Here is a 13,776-nt window from a genome sequence, read left to right as displayed (position 1 = left end):
GCTAAATGATTTTTCTATTATAAAAAGTCACTATTTGTAAGCAATAATATCTTACTTGCCTAAGCAAAAAACATAACTAAGCGATCAAAATGTCAGACTGCATAATGAATTTAATCCTCACTCACAAATACTCAGGTTAGAGATAATCCTGCATAACTGGTTTTTCACTCACAGCAAATAAAAACCTGAAAAGCAAGGGATAAGAAACAGATAAACTTAACAACCAAAAAAAGCCACCAACTAGAAATATAAACTACTCAAGGCACCTAAAATTAAATGACAGGGGACATTTATTATAGATGTAACAGGCTACCTGAAGGGATTTCTTGACAGATCTACTGTCTCGTCTGGTTCAATAACATGTTCTTTTTTTTTTTTTTTTTTTTTTTTTTTTTTTGAGACAGTCTCCATCTGTCGTCCAGGCTGGAGTGCAGTGGTCTTGGCTTACTGCAACCTCTGCCTCCCGGGTTCAAGCAATTCTCCTACCTCAGCCTCCTGAGTAGCTGGGATTACAGGCATCCGCCATCACACCCGGCTAATTTGTTTTGTATTTTTAGTAGAGACAGGGTTTCACCATGTTGGCCAGGTTGGTCTCAAACTCCTGACCTCAGGTGATCCGCCCACCTCAGCCTCCCAAAGTGCTGGGATTACAGGCAGGAGCCCAGCCCAATAACATGTTCTTAATGATAATACTATGCAATCAAAACGTGGTTAGGTTGTGTTCAATATTCTCTGACTAAAGCAGCAGAAAATTATGTATTACAATTCAGAAAGACATATAATTAAAATAGCTAAAATATGCAAGTTTTAGTGCTTGAAAGGATTTCAAATTATCTGACTGAAAAAATTATCTGACTGAAAAAATTATCTCACATGTGAAACAACTTACGTATGTACCACTCAAGTCAGAAAACTGAAAGAAGAGGCCAAGAGTCATATAATTGTTTTGCTGTTAAAACATTAAAAGGCCAAACTATATTTTACTTCAGAACAGGATCTCAGACAAAAGCTTCCATTTCAATGGAATTTAACAAGCTGTTGTCTAGTCTCTTTAACTTCCTAAGAGTATCACAAAAAATCTACAGTGACACATGTGATAGCCTGGCATTACAAATCCACATTACTGGATTCAGGTCACAAAGCACTCCCACCAGCCCACTGCAGTGGCTCACGACTGTAATCCCAACATTTTGGGAGGCCAAGGTAGGTGGGTCACCTGAGGCCAGGAGTTCGAGACCAGCCAGACCAACATGGCGAAATCCCGTCTCTACTACAAATACAAAAAGTTAGCCAGGCGTGGTGGCGCGTGCCTGTAATCCCAGCTACTTGGGAGGCTGAGGCACGAGAATCGCTTGAACCTGGGAGGCAGAGGTTGCAGTCCCCAAGATCGCACCATTGCACTCCAGCCTGGGCAACAAGAGCAAAACTCTGTCTCAAAAAAAAAAAAAAAAAAAAAAAAACAACAAAGTACTTCTACCAAAATTTTTCCATTAGATTTGAATAACCATCAGGTAGGTAAGGTAGCAATAACATTTATCCCCAAAGTTGTTGTGAGGATCACAACATCTAAAATTTAACACAAAATTTAACCAAACAACACAAAGTTTAACCAAACATCCCTGTACAGGGTCTTATAATAGGTGCTCAATTAATGTTAGTGATTTTTCAAACAGATAAGAAATCAACAAAAAGATGGAGACATACGAACAAGCCCAGAAAGCTAACTAGTTTATCCTCAACTGTGTGCTCTTTTCTTGCCAACACTCTATTAATTTCTACAAAGCATTTACTAATCCAGTTTCTTTTGATTTTCAAGAAAATTTCCACACAACAGCAGTATATTCATTCATTCACAACATCTGAGTGCCTTCTATACACAACGTACTATTCTAGATACTTGGAAATACTGCAGCGAACAAATCTGACGTGGGTGCCACTCTCAGGAAGCTGACATTCTAGTGAAGAAATAAACAACAAGTAAAAAGAGTTTTAGACAGAAACAAGGACGAAACTGGATACCACAATTTGCAGATGCTCAAGTCCTTTATATAAAATGGTATGGTATTAGTAATTGCATGTAACCTAGGCATATCTTCCTATATATCATCCCTAGACTGTGTATAACATTTAATACAATATAAATGTTATGTAAATAATTATACTGTATTGGTTATTTGTATTTTTAATTGTTTTTTCCTAGTATTTTCAATTCATGGTTGGTTGAATCCATGGATGTGAGATTGCTGGATTCAGAACCCACAGATATGGAGAGTTGACTGTATATGTAACTCACACTTTTCCATTTATTAATAACATACTCTACCTTACTTACAAAACCAGGGGAACAAGGCATCTAATAAGATAACTTACATAAAGGGGAAAACAAAATTTAAAAGGTAAGAAATTTCAATAGCAATGAGTTTCAAGCACTGACTTGTGGAGGAGACAAATGTTTTATATTTTAGCCTTCGAAAGGGTTATTATCTCAATGAGAAGGGGAAAATATACTAACAGTATGGATCACATACTAAGGTGAATGATAGGAGCTGTCATCAAAAAGTTCAGAGAAAGAAAGACAGCAATGTTTCTTCTCAAACATTAATATGCTATAAATCACCTGACTGTGTAGGTCAGGAGAGGGGCCTGAGACTCTGTGATACTGTATGTCTGCATTTCTAACAAACTCAAGTGTAGCTAGCATTGCTCATCTTACTGATCATGGATCATACTTTGAATAGCAAGAATCTCATGAACATAAGAAAGGTAAAATTCAAATGTTCTAGGGAACAAAGTGGGTTCCACATGAAAAGTTTAATGGAAAGAATTAGCTTGATCTTGTCTAGGAACAATGAGACCACCTGACAGAATGAAGACCCATTCTTTCATTTCTTTATCTTTGGTTTTTTTTGTTTTTTTTTTTTTTTTGGTTTTTTCTTTTAACTCATCTGTATTTGCTACAACTTTAAGCAGAATGTGACTCAGGCACTACATTTCCATCCACAAGACTAGCTCTGAGTTACTTTTGAACAGCTTTATGATATGCTTAGGTAGGCTTATAACTTTGCTCCTCCAAATGATACTTTTATTTGGAAAACAAGCCCTCTGGAGAGTTCCTTCCATCAAGTTCCTTCAGTTTAAACCATTCTCCCATTTCACAAGGAAGTACCCAAGCACTGACTCTTGCAAGGTACACAGTAAGAGACACATTGACAAGTCTATTGGAATGGACAATTAAAAGATTATTGAGAGAGAACATTTCAACTTAGTGGACTGACAAAAATGGGTATCTATCCATACTAAAGATAAAAGAGATGTGAAGCAATGGGATTCCTCATAAAGTGCTAGGACAAATGTGAAATGGTACAAATACTTAGGAAAATAATTTGACATTATGGTACTTAGTATAACTGTCGAGGAGCATCCCTAAGTCCTACCAATCATGGTGTGAGACAGACATATCAAGACTCAAAACACAGGAGAATATAAACTATGATTTAATTCATATTTATTCATATAGACAGGTGAAAACAATCAAACTGTTTAATACTCCATGTGGTAAAGCCACAAAAGAATCATTAAAACAAAGCTCACCAATAGTGATTCATATAGGGGGAGAAGGGATTGGAGGAAGGGATGAAAAAGAGGAAGGGGTTTCAAAGATACTTCTTATGTTCTATTTCTCAAGTTGAACAGTGGGTAACTGGATGTTTAGACACTATCCATGTATAACATTTTGATGTATTTTACAGTTCTTTGCTGATGTTATCAATAATCTTTAAAAAGTAATAATAATTTGGGGAGTCTGTGGTGGCAGATTCTAACAGCAATAGAGGTTCAGAAAGTATGAAAGACTACAAATATAAAATAGTCCTTTAACTATTAACTTAAAGAGGAAAAAAAGGCCGGGCGCGGTGGCTCAAGCCTGTAATCCCAGCACTTTGGGAGGCCGAGGCAGGTGGATCACGAGGTCAGGAGATCGAGACTATCCTGGCTAACACGGTGAAACCCCGTCTCTACTAAAAATACAAAAAAATTAGCCGGGCGTGGTAGCGGGCGCCTGTAGTCCCAGCTACTTGGGAGGCTGAGTCGGGAGAATGGCGTGAACCCAGGGGGCGGAGCTTGCAGTGAGCCGAGATCGCGCCACTGCACTCCAGCCTGGGAGACACAGCGAGACTCCGTCTCAAAAAAAAAAAAAAAAAAGAGGAAAAAAAGTCAGGGCAAAAAAAAAATGGAACACAGGGAGCTAAAAGAGACAATGCTGAAAATTTTAATATGGAAAAGTCCTGATGATGTTTATGTGCTAAGGGAACATACAGTTGACCTTAAACAATATGGACTTGAACTGCACAGGTTCAGGGAGTGAACTTTGCATATAGGAAAGGCCAACTTTTCCTATATGTGAGTTCCACAGGGATCCACATGGCCAACTGTAAGACTTCAGTATGTACAGATTTTGTATACACAGGGGTCCTGGTTTCCCTGTGGATACTGAGAGACTGCTATATTACAGAGACAGAGGAATTGATGAAATAGGTCTAAGATAGGAAAGGAAGGGTTCAAGAATATAAGAAAAATTGGTCTTGGCCACTATCAATGTGCCAGGAAGAAAGAAATGTGTTAAAACATCAGGCTAAACACAGGATGAGACTAATCTCTGGGTTCATCTACATCTACATATGGCTGAGAATGGTCATGAGAGTCGGGACTGTGCTCTACCTTGCTCACCTATATAATATCTCATATAGGTTATTGTAATACATCCCAGCATGTAGCAGAGATGGCATATGGTCGGCAATCAATAAATATTTGTTACATGAATGAAGAACAGAATACATCTACAGATTCAAGTTAAACTATATGGGCCAGGCGCGGTGGCTCAAGCCTGTAATCCCAGCACTTTGGGAGGCCGAGACGGGCGGATCACGAGGTCAGGAGATCGAGACCATCCTGGCTGACACTGTGAAACCCCGTCTCTACTAAAAAAAAAAACTACAAAAAACTAGCCGGGCGAGGTGGCAGGCGCCTGTAGTCCCAGCTACTCGGGAGGCTGAGGCAGGAGAATGGCGTGAACCCGGGAGGCGGAGCTTGCAGTGAGCTGAGATCTGGCCACTGCACTCCAGCCTGGGTGGCAGAGCGAGACTCCGTCTCAAAAAAAAAAACAAACAAACAAAAAAAAAAAACTATATGGAGGATTTTTTAAAAAACAGTAAGTCGATTAAGTCAACATTTTTTATTCAATATGTGATGATGAAAGAGAGGAATTTCAAAGAGAAAGAACTTCATGAACCAAAAGCAAGGTCATGCTTACTGCTTGAATAAGGATGTGAATCTAGGTCTGTCTTTAGCATGACTTTATTTATTTATTTATTTATTTATTTATTTATTTATTTTGAGATGGAGTCTCGCTCTGTCGCCCAGGCTGGAGTGCAGCGGGGCGATCTCGGCTCACTGCAAGCTCCGCCTCCCAGGTTCATGCCCTCCTCCTGCCTCAGCCTCCCGAGTAGCTGGGACTACAGGCGCCCACCACACCCGGCTAATTTTTTGTATTTTTAATAGAGACGGGGTTTCACCATGTTAACCAGGATGGTCTTGATCTCCTGACCTCGTGATACACCTGCTTCAGCCTCCCAAAGTGCTGGGATTACAGGCGTGAGCCACCATGCCCGGCCTTTAGCATGACTTATTAAAGAAAACAACAAGTAGTCTGAGTGGCTGGAATTTACAGTTCCTACAAAGCTTGGAAAGAAAGGAAATAAACCTGATCATAAATGCAAGAAACAAGAACAACATTTTGGTGGGCTTTAAATTCAATGGAAAGTCACTGCAAACATCTAAGGAAAGAAGTTGAAATCTGAATGTTCACATTAAATGAACGTTTTAATAAAAGTATGAATGGTAGAGACTGAAGAGGGCAGGGGAAAACAATATTAAAATAAGCTATATAAGATACTAGAACATAAACTAGGAGTAGTATAAATAATAAAATGGAATACATACTCATTCATTTACCCTACTCTGTCAATTAACAGGTTCAGCATTGGAGATAAAACAGGTGAAAAAGCATAGTCCCTGCCCTCAGTAGCATATATTCTGATGGAGAAAACAAAGAAGAAAACAAACAAGATAGTTACAGGCTGCGGAAAATCCTAGACAGAAATACAGGGTGCTGTGATGGAAAAGTAAGGAGAAGAACAAGTCTATAATTCTATTTTGGACATGTTAAACATGAGATGCCTATGAGATATCCAAATAGTGACATCAAACAGGCAATGGGTAATCAAGAGAAGCATTCAAGAGCCATTACTGGCAGAAATATAAATCTGGGACTTACCAGCACATAAATAATATTTAAAGCCATGAGCACAGATAAGAATATCTTAAAAAATACTACTATAATTACTGCAAATAAAGCAGCAGCTACACCTGGTGACTTATTCTGTCCCAGACATTGTTCTACTTATTGACATATATTCAGTCCATTTAAAGTCTCAAAACAATTCAGATGAGGAAAATGAGGCACAAACACTTGCCCAATGTCATTCAGCGAATTTCAGAGCTGGGAATCAAACCCAAGCAGTCTGGCTCCAGAGCATGTACTTGTATTAACTTCATTACACTACCTATGTCAAGCAGAGACTAAAAGAAAAGCCAAAACCTAAACCATGAGGCATTCCAACATGCACAGATAGGGAAGAAACATAAAAGGTGAGGAGTAAGTGGCCTAAAAGGAAGGATAGTGATTGACTGGGGTCATACACCAGTAAGAACCCTCAGGATTTAGGTATGAAAGCAAAAGAAAGAAATCATAAACTATTAAAATTGATAGTGGCAATCATTTTGTGGATGAGAAAATGTACCTTTGGAGTAAAACAATCATAGAAGTGTTGTTAGTTACTGGTGGTTGCAGACTGGAACGCATGTCTCCTGATTACCAGTTCAGTGCTCTTTCTACAATTCTAATCTACGTTAGCAAAGTTAGCTTTCGGAATGATTTGAGGAACATTAATAAGGATGAGAGTGGCAAAGACACTGACAGTAATCTGACTGTTTACGACGATACAGGTACTAAACACTTTAAATACCTCAGAATTTCATTCTCACAAGCCTATGAGTTACTACGTTATCATCATCCCCATTTTATAAAGGATAAGCCTGAGGCCTAGAAAAATTAATAACTTCCCCAAGGTCATGCTTACTGCTGGAATAAAGATCTGAATCCAAGACTGTCTTCAGGATTCTCTTGGCTAATATATAATACCGCTTTCCTAAGAGTAACACTGTTAATCAAGATGAAAGAAAGAAAGAGAGAGAAAGAGAGAAAGAGAGAGAGAGGGAGGAGTGAGGGAGAGAGGGGAGGGGAGGGCAGGGGAGGGTGTAAGAGTTTTTTTAAATTGTATCTGGGCAAAGGTAGGTATACTTATAAGATATCCATGTGGAGACAGTATTAAAGATGGATGATTCTTGGTCACTCCATGTACAATCATCCATTAATAAAATTTAGAGTAACCAGTACTCCTTGTATCTAATAATGTATAAGGCATAAAGAACATACCATTTCAATGTTCCCTACATGATTTATGGTAACTGGAAAACATTCACAATTAAAATATGAGCAACCAAGATAAAAGAACCTTGCAACTGCATTATAATCTAGCTGCCTAAAATTATATAAACGACAGAAAAGCAGATGTCCAAAGATAGGGAAAGTTGTTAGGAATTTATTTTGTTAATATCTACCCAACCGGTGGAGAAAAAAGCAGAGAGGTACCCACTACTGTGAATGAGAGATAATTCACTAAGTTCATCAAGAATCTGGATATAAATAACCCTCAAGTAAAATAATCCTTTAGCTGCTCTTATTATGATTGATTTTGGAGTCACTAGTAAGCTTCTGATTTTTTATCCGATTTCCAAGGTGCTTTGGTAATCAAAAAGGGTCTTTTTGGTGGTAGATATGAGCATTTTCACCACTGAAAAGGTATGTCTTCCACAGTAAATGAGTAAATCAACATTTACATGTATATAAACCAATCTCCTGTGAGAAGGATTAATCGGTTCCTTAGCATTAATCAATTCTGAGAGAGCTGATAAAAAAAAAAAAAAGCAATACGTGAAACCACAAAATTGAGAACCAGTTTCTTAACCTTCCTAAGCCCACTGCCTATTTGTGAAACTTGAAGTGATCCAGTCCATCTCCACCTGCAGAGGTCTCTTTTTAATTCAACAATCCCTCTTAAAGCTGCCAGGACATTGTTATGGAAGTGCTTTTATCACTGCCCTATGTTAGACAGTATTTGGCACTTAAAAGAATGTCCTAAAATATTTGCTGAATAAATGACCTCCAAATAGATTTATGCCACCGACCTGTTGCCTTTTTCAACTCTGGAAACTAAGTGATTCAAAGAGTACTGTTGTGACATAGCAAATTTAATAAGAAATATGTTTCTAAGAAATAAACATTTCCCAAGTGTATAAGTGGTATTTATTTTATTCTTTTTATTTTTTTATTTTTTTGGTTTTTGAGACGGAGTCTCACTCTGTCACCCAGGCTGGAGTGCAGTGGCGCGATCTCGGCTCACTACAAGCTCCGCCTCCCGGGTTCACGCCATTATCCTGCCTCAGCCTCCCAAGTAGCTGGGACTACGGGCGCCCGCCACCACGCCCGGCTAATTTTTTGTACTTTTAGTAGAGAAGGGATTTCACCGTGTTAGCCAGGATAGTTTCCATCGCCTGACCTCGCAATCCACCCGCCTTGGCTTCCCAAAGTGCTGGGATTACAGGCGTGAGCCACCGCACCCGGCCAAGTGGCACTTATTTTAACAAGTGTAATCTAAGTTCACCCACTAACTTTAGAGATTTGCAGTCTCTAAAGACACGTCATTTATTCCTGAACACACATCTGCCTCCCATGAGCCAGGGAAAGCCAGAGTGCCAGTACACAGACCAAACAGTACGCCATTTTCTTTTCTGTTTTTTGTTTTTGTTTTTGTTTTTTGAGACGCAGTCTCGCTCTATTGCCCTGGCTGGAGTGCAGTGGCACGATCTCGGCTCACTGCAACCTCCGCCTCCCAGGTTCAAGTGATTCTCTTGCCTCAGCCTCCTGAGTAGCTGGGATAACAGGCGCTCGCCAGCATGCCCGGCTAATTTTTGTATTTTTAGTAGAGACGGGGTTTCACCATGTTGGTCAGGCTGGTCTCGAACTCCTGACCTCGTGATCCACCCGCCTCAGCCTCCCAAAGTGCTGGGATTACAGCCCTGAGCCACCGCGCCCGGTCTGCATTTTCAAAGTATTACACAAGTGGCATTTAGAACAAAACATTCCAAAGTTAATCTCTTGCCTGCATCTTTCAAACTCTGCTAACCACAGACATTAAACTCATAATAGTAACCATAACTAACATTAAATGATTACATTGTACTACAGGTCACCACATAATTTTTTTCATTTAATCCAAACAACTCTATGATATAGATACTTATCATTCCCACTTGACAGATGAGGAAAGCAAAGCTTGGAAAGGCTAACTTGCCTAAAGTCACAGAGCTGGTTAAAGTGGAAGAGCCTAGAAGACTGAATGAGCTCTTAATCACCAGGCTACACTTTGGTATCCAGTTTAACTAAGTCAGTTCAACTGATTCAGTTATATGCTGGGTTTAAATTATCAATAGTTTCCACTTAAAAATACCCCCTTGCAATTACAATTTTCACATGAATTTAAAAGTACTTCCTTATTACAAATATCTAAGATCTGCATTAATAGGAAATAACCTTTAAAAAAACAATCAAAAGAAGAGAGGATGCTTTTTAAAAAGAGAGGCAGGAAGGATGCTTTTAAAACTAGAACGTCGTACAAATGCATTTTGCTTCGAAACAACAGAAATAAAATTTCTCATTCTAGATTTTCCTTTTGCCAGCTAAGTCCATTTCCTTATCCAGAATTTCCTTGGATGTCCTAGTTCACGAACCTTAACTACTAAACACATCTAAGGCCCTTCTCTTTGATATTCTTTTGTTTTTCAGAATGAACACTACAAAAGAGTCTATTTTAAATTATGCGGTTTCAGATAAAGCGCCGAAGTACAGGCTCAAAAGAGGGGCTACAAGGTACACCTCCACTTGGGAAGTTATAGATGTCAGATCCCAGCAGGAAAGCAGTGGAGTTTCCTTACTCTCTCCTTCCCAGAGCCCTACTAGGTCCCTAAATCCTACTCGACACCTTTGTTAGCTGCTTGTCTCCAGGAGTCTTTCTCCAAATCCCCCCACCGGGCATCTCGAAACAAGACCCCAGGAACCTGTCACTCACACCCCTATTCTCAGTCCCCTTCCTGAAGCCCCAACTGCCCCGTTAGAAGACAAAAGAAGGTTCTCGCCTCTCCTGAACAAAAAGTGAAGATGAAAGAGAAAAGTACTAGGGAAAAACTTTGGCCCAGCCACACCAAGCCCGGGGGAGAGAATGCTGAAAAGTACGGCTGGTGGGACGGGGTTGGGAACTGCGCTCCCCACGTGGGCCAGAGGAAACGGAACAGCACTCACGAGGCCATCTATCTGCACTTGCTTCACGGCTGAATCTCCGGAGCCGCCTTTGCCTTTACCTTTCCCTGCTCCGCCGGTGGTGGAGCTGGAAGAGGTGGCAGTAGAGCCGGTGCCTTCCTTGCGGGACGCCATCTTTCCAGGCTGACAGGAAGAAAGAGAAACGTGAGTTACCGGAAGCGGAAGTACAAGTCTCGCGTGACGTCACTCGCAGGCCGGCGTTCGAGGGGCGGAGATGGAAGGAGAAGCCAAAATTGGGCCCCGCCTCCCTCCTCTTCTCTAGTTTTACCTTATTTCCAGGCGTTATCCTTTGTGCATGCCTACTGTACATTTTCGACCTCTTTCCAATGGAATGATCTAAGATGAAAATAAACTTTTTAAATGTTTAATCATTCACCATTAGGCAAACGGTCATAATAGCATTACAGTTCACATTATTTCTGTAGTGGCTCTTATGTAAAAATGCTTTCATTTCTGATCTCGCAATGAAGGGCTGTACTAACTCGCATTATGCATATTAGAAAACTGAGGAGTGTTTTGTCCGACATTATTCTGTTAATTAGCGGTGAGCCAGTATTGGTCAACTTGTTTTATGTAATTTTAGATAGCTACTTGTAACCACTTAGATTATACAGAAATTAAGACATGGAAACTTTTATCAGAATTACCAGAAATAGTAGCCTTCTGCTATTAGTTTCATGTAGAGATTTACATGAGTAAAGTACCAAAGAAGTTATTTAAGGTATTGTTGAAGGATGATACAGAACATATTTTCTAAAAATCATGCTGATTTATGACACATTACTCTGAAATACACATCTCAAGTCCTTAAAAGAATATGTGACAACTATAAGAAGCCATTTTAGATAAGTAATTTAAAACATTCTTTTCTACTTCCAGATGACTTTTTTCCTATCCCTTATTTTTGAAATGTTTATTCATTCAATCAGTATATATACAGAACTGATGAAATAGTTAAATCAGTAAACGGCATATCCTGCCCTGAAGTTTTTTGTTGTTTTATCATTGGGATCTGGTGTTATATTTCAATCTGGGAGAAGAAATAATTACATGTTACAAATTCTTAACACTACAAAATGAAAAGTTAATATCCACTCATTTCGAGTGTATATGAAATATTTATCAAAATAGACTACATCCTAGGTCACAGAGAAAGTCCACAAATTTAGAGGTGCTAAAGGTTGATCCACGTAGAACTACACTAGAATTTGGTAATAGAACATTAACAAAAAGAAAAAAAAGAAGAAAGAAAATCTCTCATGGAAGAACAGACTGGAGGTTTTTGCCTACCACTAGGTAGCTGGAATGATGAGCATTAGAAAACAGCTAGGCTACTTATGAACAATAACACATTTATTTATTGCTTTATCCTACAACATAGGATCCAGAGTTCATTAAAAAAAAAAAAATACCCAAATGTCCAAGTTTCAATTAAAAATCTTTCATCTCCTCAAGAACCAGGATATACATGCACTAGAAGATTTCAAACTAGATGAAACAAGACAATCAAGAGATGCTGCTGAAATGACAGAGAAGTTAGAATTAGCTGACAAAGATTTTAAAGCAGCCCTCATAAAATGTTTCAATAAACAATTACGAACATGCTTGAAACAAATAAAGTCTCAACAAACAAATTCAGCTTATCTAAGATACACAAGATGTAAATAAGGACCAGCAAAGGACATAAATAGACACTTCACAAAAGAAGACACACACGTGGCCAACAAGCATATGAAAAAATGCTCAATATCACTAATCATTAGGGAAATGCAAATCAAAACCACAATGAAATACCATCTCACACTGGTCAGGACGACTATAATTAAAAAGTCAAAAAATAACATGTTGGTGAGGTTTCAGAGAAATGAGAACACTTGTACACTGCTGGTAGGAAGGTAAATTAGTTTAGCCACTACGGAAAGCAGTCTGGAGATTTCTGAAAGAACTTACAATAGAACTATCATTTGACCCAGCAATCTTATTACGTATATATGGTCAAAGGAATATAAATCATTCTCCATAAAGACACATGCACATATCTGTTCATCACAGCATTATTCACAATAGCAAAGACTTGGAATCAACCTGGATGCCCATCAGTGGTGGATTGGATAAAGAAATGTGGCACATATATAGCATGCAATACTGTGCAGCTATACAAGAAATGAGATCATGACCTTACAGCAACATGGATGGAGCTGGAGGATATTTCCTAAGTAAATTAACATAGAAACAGAAAACCAAATACCACATGTTCTCATTTATAAGTGGGAGCTAAACATTGCGTACACATGACAAAGAAAGGAACAATAACTGGGGCCTATTTGAGGGTGGAGGATGGGAGGAGAACGAAGATTGAAAAACTACCTATCAGGTATTATACAGATTACCTGGATGACAAAATTATCTGTACACCAAACCTCCACAACACGCTATTTTCCCATGTAACAAACCTGTGCATGTAACCCTTAAACCTAAAATAAAAGTTGGAAAGGAAAGGAAAAAAAAAAAAGAACCAAATGCCAATGGAAATTTAGAACCTAAAAAGTACAATAACCGAAACCAAAAGCTAAATGAATGGGCGTAACAGCAGAATCAAAAGGAAAAAAGAAAAAGGTCAGTAAAATAGAGATAGAATGATAGAAATGACCTAGTCTGTACAGCAGCTTAACAGAATGTAAAATGATGCACCATTGTGGAAAACAATATGGCAGTTCCTCAAAAATTAAGCATAGCATTACCAAATGATCCAGCATTTCCCTTTCAGGTATACATCCAAAAGAACTGAAAGCAGAAATTAAAACATATTTGTACATCAATGTTTATAACATCATTATTCACAATAGCCAAAAAATGGAAACAATTCACATGTTCATCTGCTGATGAATGGATAAACAAAATTTGGTATATACATATGATATGGTTTGGCTGTGTCCCCACCCAAATCTCATCCTGAATTGTAGTTCCCATAATCCCCATGTGTCATGGGAGGGACCCAGTGGGATGTAATTGAATCATGGGGGCAGTTACCCCATGCTGTTCTCATGATAGTGAGTGAGTTCTCATGAGAACTGACAGTTTTATAAGAGGCTTTCCCCTTTTGCTCACCACTTCTCTCTCCTGCCATCATGTGTTTGCTTCCCCTTCCACTGTGATTGTAAGTTTCCTGAGGCCTCCCCAGTCATGTCGAACTTCTTTCCTTTATAAATTACCCAGTCTCAGGC

General features: G+C 38.9%; 1 protein-coding gene across 2 annotated transcripts in view; it reads right to left on the bottom strand.

Annotated features, from left to right (window-relative positions):
* LOC105475946 (eukaryotic translation initiation factor 3 subunit H) overlaps positions 1-10,695 on the bottom strand; it is a 108,333-nt gene extending 97,638 nt beyond the window's left edge. Inside the window, exon 1 of one of the 2 annotated variants that reach the window (XM_011731469.2) lies at positions 10,535-10,695. In XM_011731469.2, the coding sequence (XP_011729771.1) occupies positions 10,535-10,666 (132 nt within the window). In that variant the 5' untranslated portion in view covers positions 10,667-10,695. The remainder of the gene's footprint in view (positions 1-10,534) is intronic. The other variant, XM_011731470.3, reaches the window with a different exon arrangement.
* Between the last annotated feature and the right edge of the window lie 3,081 nt (positions 10,696-13,776).

This window comes from Macaca nemestrina, chromosome 8 (assembly GCF_043159975.1).
Source record: "Macaca nemestrina isolate mMacNem1 chromosome 8, mMacNem.hap1, whole genome shotgun sequence".
Taxonomy (NCBI): Eukaryota; Metazoa; Chordata; class Mammalia; order Primates; family Cercopithecidae; genus Macaca; species Macaca nemestrina.
The sequence above is the reverse complement of the archived record's forward strand: the minus strand, read 5'-3'. Positions and strand labels throughout refer to the sequence as shown.